At 41.5% G+C, this 3,618-nt stretch overlaps 1 protein-coding gene across 1 annotated transcript in view; it reads left to right on the top strand.

The window, feature by feature from the left end:
- ALDH7A1 (aldehyde dehydrogenase 7 family member A1) overlaps positions 1–3,618 on the top strand; it is a gene marked incomplete at its 3' end in the record, with an annotated part of 25,105 nt that extends 21,487 nt beyond the window's left edge. Inside the window, 2 exon segments of the mRNA XM_015811169.1 lie at positions 1,016–1,091; positions 3,442–3,618. Of these exon segments, the coding sequence (XP_015666655.1) occupies positions 1,016–1,091; positions 3,442–3,496 (131 nt within the window).

The following is a 3,618-nucleotide window of genomic DNA, read 5'->3' on the forward strand; positions in this document are numbered from 1 at the left end:
TATTATCTGCAGAGAGTGTGTTAAGTGATGAGTGAACAGACTAACATTTATTGGTGTGTTAATAGGGATCTGCGTTTGGATTTCTTTGGAGGCAGTTCACCCTTCTGCACTCATTTCCCTTGATAGAGTGATCAGAAGCAATTACTTTTTCAAGAATTGGATACTATTTCATATGACCTCATATGATGACGGGAGTGTCCCCAGATTCCCTCTCTCCCCAATAACTCATATAAGAATGACGACATTGCATGAAATTTAATGAACTAGTTGGAATTTGGACTAAATATATATTTAACCTGTTATTTAAGTTAGGAAGGTGTTGGGTGTACACTCTGGAATGTTTGGGGAAATTTATTATTTTATCTGATAAAATTATTCTGAAAGTGATCTGTGCTGAAGAATTTGCAGATTACAGATCGGTCTTGCTTAACAACCATTTGTTTAGTGACCATTCAAAAACACAGTGGTGCTGAACAAAAGGACTTGAGACACATGTCCAAGGTGCTGTTGCAGCGTCCCCACAGTCACGTGATTGTGATCTGGCCATTTGGCAACCCATGTACCTTTACAAAAGGTTGTCAAGCATCCTGCAATCATGTGATCACCATTTGCAGTCTCCCCACCGGTTTTCTCAGAAAGGTTGCAAACCGCTGCCACCCGCCTCCCTCTGGTTCTGAAAAAAAGGTTTGATCTGAAACCCAAACAGGTTTTTGGCACGAGACGTTTGCAGCATGGAGTGTTTGGAGCCAGTCCCCAGAAATGAGAGGGAGTCTAGCACCACAGTTCTCCCCCCCCCCGCCGAAGTAATCCAAGCTTTTTTCCACAACCCAGTGGAACCACAGTTCTCCCCCACTCCACCTCCAGCTGCCTCTCCCCCACCCCACCTCCAGCTGCCGCATGCACAGAAGGGAACTTCAGCATGCTATGAAAATGATTCATTTTTATGACACTTGGAAATGCAAAGTAGCCCTGCTTGGTTTTAGAAATACAATTTCTATTTTCTTTCCTCTTCTAGGAGGTAATAAACACACGGGTGGTGGAAGAGAATCTGGTAGTGATTCATGGAAGCAGTATATGAGGCGATCCACTTGGTAAGATCTGAAGAGTTTATGTACATGTAAACTAACTTTCCATAATCGGATGTCCTCCATTTACTTTTGTAGTTTTGTAATTTTCCAGGCATACCTCTAGGGCAGGGGTAGGCAACCTTGGCTCTTTTATGACTTGTGGACTTCTACTCCCAGAATTCCTGAGCCAGCCATGCCTACCCCTGCTCTAGGGTTTCAGGTTGATGATGCTTCGTATAAGTGTTCTCCTAATCTCTCTAGAGATGGGCAGAGAAACTCATAAAAGGGCAGAAATGTAGTACCCCCTTAGAAAAATGTTTAAAAGACTTACTGGGAAAAGGAGAAATTATTAAGTGCACAAGAAGTTATCTTAATACATTCTTCTTCTTCTTGTGCCATATCCGTTATCGGATGTTGGCGATCATGTTGGCAATCCTGTTTTTATCAGCAGCCGCACTAAAAAGTGTTGCTGAGTTTTGTCCAAACCAGTCCCTTAGGTTTTGAATAATAATACATTAATTTAATTAATTTAGATGACATTACATTTAATTGTAAAACTGAATTAAATGAAAATTGGTTTTCATTTGGCCCTGCCTTTTTTTGGCTGCTAAGCATGTCCCTCAAAATTTAAGGATGATCTCTTGTTGTCTCTCTCCTCTAGAGGCACATTTAAGGCAATACAAGTGTTCTAAATGTAGGATTTCCAGCAAACTGCTTATTCAGCTAATTTCCTTGCAGAGGAGAATAGAATACTCTGTCAAGAAGTTTAATAATTTGATCTTAAAAGTAATGGTATACATGAATTCAGAACAAATATAAGCATGCATATACTAAAAATTGCATTTTAGAGGATTTTATGTTTTATATCTGATGACATGTGAGATTTTGTGAGGAAACTGCAGAGAGGGGAGTCAAGCATAATACTATTCGTGATGTGGCTGAAATGTTGCTAGGTCATTTAAAAAAGATCATGGGAAATGCTTATTGAAGTGATAGTAGGATTGCTGCTGTGATAACAAAATTTTCCTTGAAATATTCCTGTTTTGGAATAGCTATGCATATCTCCCCTAATTTGATACAGAATTTCATTTGCTTTTGTTCTTTAATTAAATAACACATCTGAAGCCATAGGAATGGTTCACTAACTGTAATCTGATGGTTCTACATAACTTGCTCTATGGCAGGATACAGAATTATTAGAGAGAATTGTTTCTGTATGTTCATTCTAATTCTTTCCATCCTGCCATTTTGATATTCACTTGCCTTGTTAAATCTATTAGATATTCTGTAACAGCTCTGAATTAAAAACAAAAATTAACATTAAAAAGAGCCAGTTTGGTGTAATGGTTAAGATGCTGGGTTCAGAACCAGTAGACTGAATTCTGGCTGGGAGACTTTGGGCCATTCATTTTCTCTCAACCCAACTCACCTTAGAGCAGGGGTGTCCAATTCAATTTCACTGAGTGCCGCATCAGCATTATGGTTGCCTTCAAAGGGCCAGTTGCTGTCCCCTTCTCTCCCTCAGGCTTGCCTCACCAACACTCTCCTCTCTCCTCTCCTGTCTATTGCCTTCTCTCCCCCCACTACTCTTTCCCGCCAAAACCCCTCCTTTTATATCCTCTCACCCATGCGTTCACTCACTGCCTGGCTGGCCTTTTCATGCAGCGCTCATTAGCTGGAGCTGTGTGCACTGATTCTGGGGTCCTTCCAACTGCCAGCAGCCCCGCAGCCCTAGCTGACTCTTCCCCAGAAGACTGCGTGTGGCTGCCGGCCACCCCTGAGGCCGCCGGAAGCCTTGATCAGCTGGAGCCGCGCGTGCCGGTCCCAGGGCCTCAGCCAAGCCCCAGCAACACCACAGCTCCAGCTGACTCTCCCCCAGGCCTCTCTGGTGCTGCCGCCAGTTAAGCTCACTCCCCCGCTACATATTCAGTCGCCTCCTCCAGTAGTCTTCTTGCAGGCCAGATCTAAACACATCACGGGCTGGATCTGGACTGAGGGCCTTGAGATTGACAGATCTGCCTTAGAGGGTTGTTGTAGGGAAAATAGGAGGAAGGAGTATTAGATACGTTTGTCACCTTGAGTTATTTTTTAAGTTAACAAAAGTGGGATAAAAATCTAAATATGAATAAATCTAAAAAAATGAAATGATATATGTGGTCATGAATACAGAAACCTCCTTAGCAAACCTGCATATTAATGGTTCTTTCCAGTATTGTGACACTACCTTGATGTACTTCCATTTGAATCCATGTTCTCAATTCTGAAAATGTCTTGTGACCTGACCAATTATTTTAGAAACTCAATATTGAGCTAAATGTGCATTTAGTTTTGTCTAGATGGATGCATATTCATTTTTTTCTGTTTTATCTTTCAGCACAATTAATTACAGCAAAGATTTGCCTCTTGCTCAAGGAATCAAATTTCATTAAGAGGCAGGTGGAAACACTACCTTTGGTGAACCTTGCATTAAGAAACCAAATATCCATCGATTTCAAATCCGCGGACAATGACTATCTGAAACATTGAGGATGTTTGTAACTGCTGCACTACT

The sequence above is a fragment of the Protobothrops mucrosquamatus genome, unplaced genomic scaffold, assembly GCF_001527695.2.
Source record: "Protobothrops mucrosquamatus isolate PMUCROS unplaced genomic scaffold, P.Mucros_1.0 scaffold_46, whole genome shotgun sequence".
NCBI classification, from domain to species: Eukaryota; Metazoa; Chordata; class Lepidosauria; order Squamata; family Viperidae; genus Protobothrops; species Protobothrops mucrosquamatus.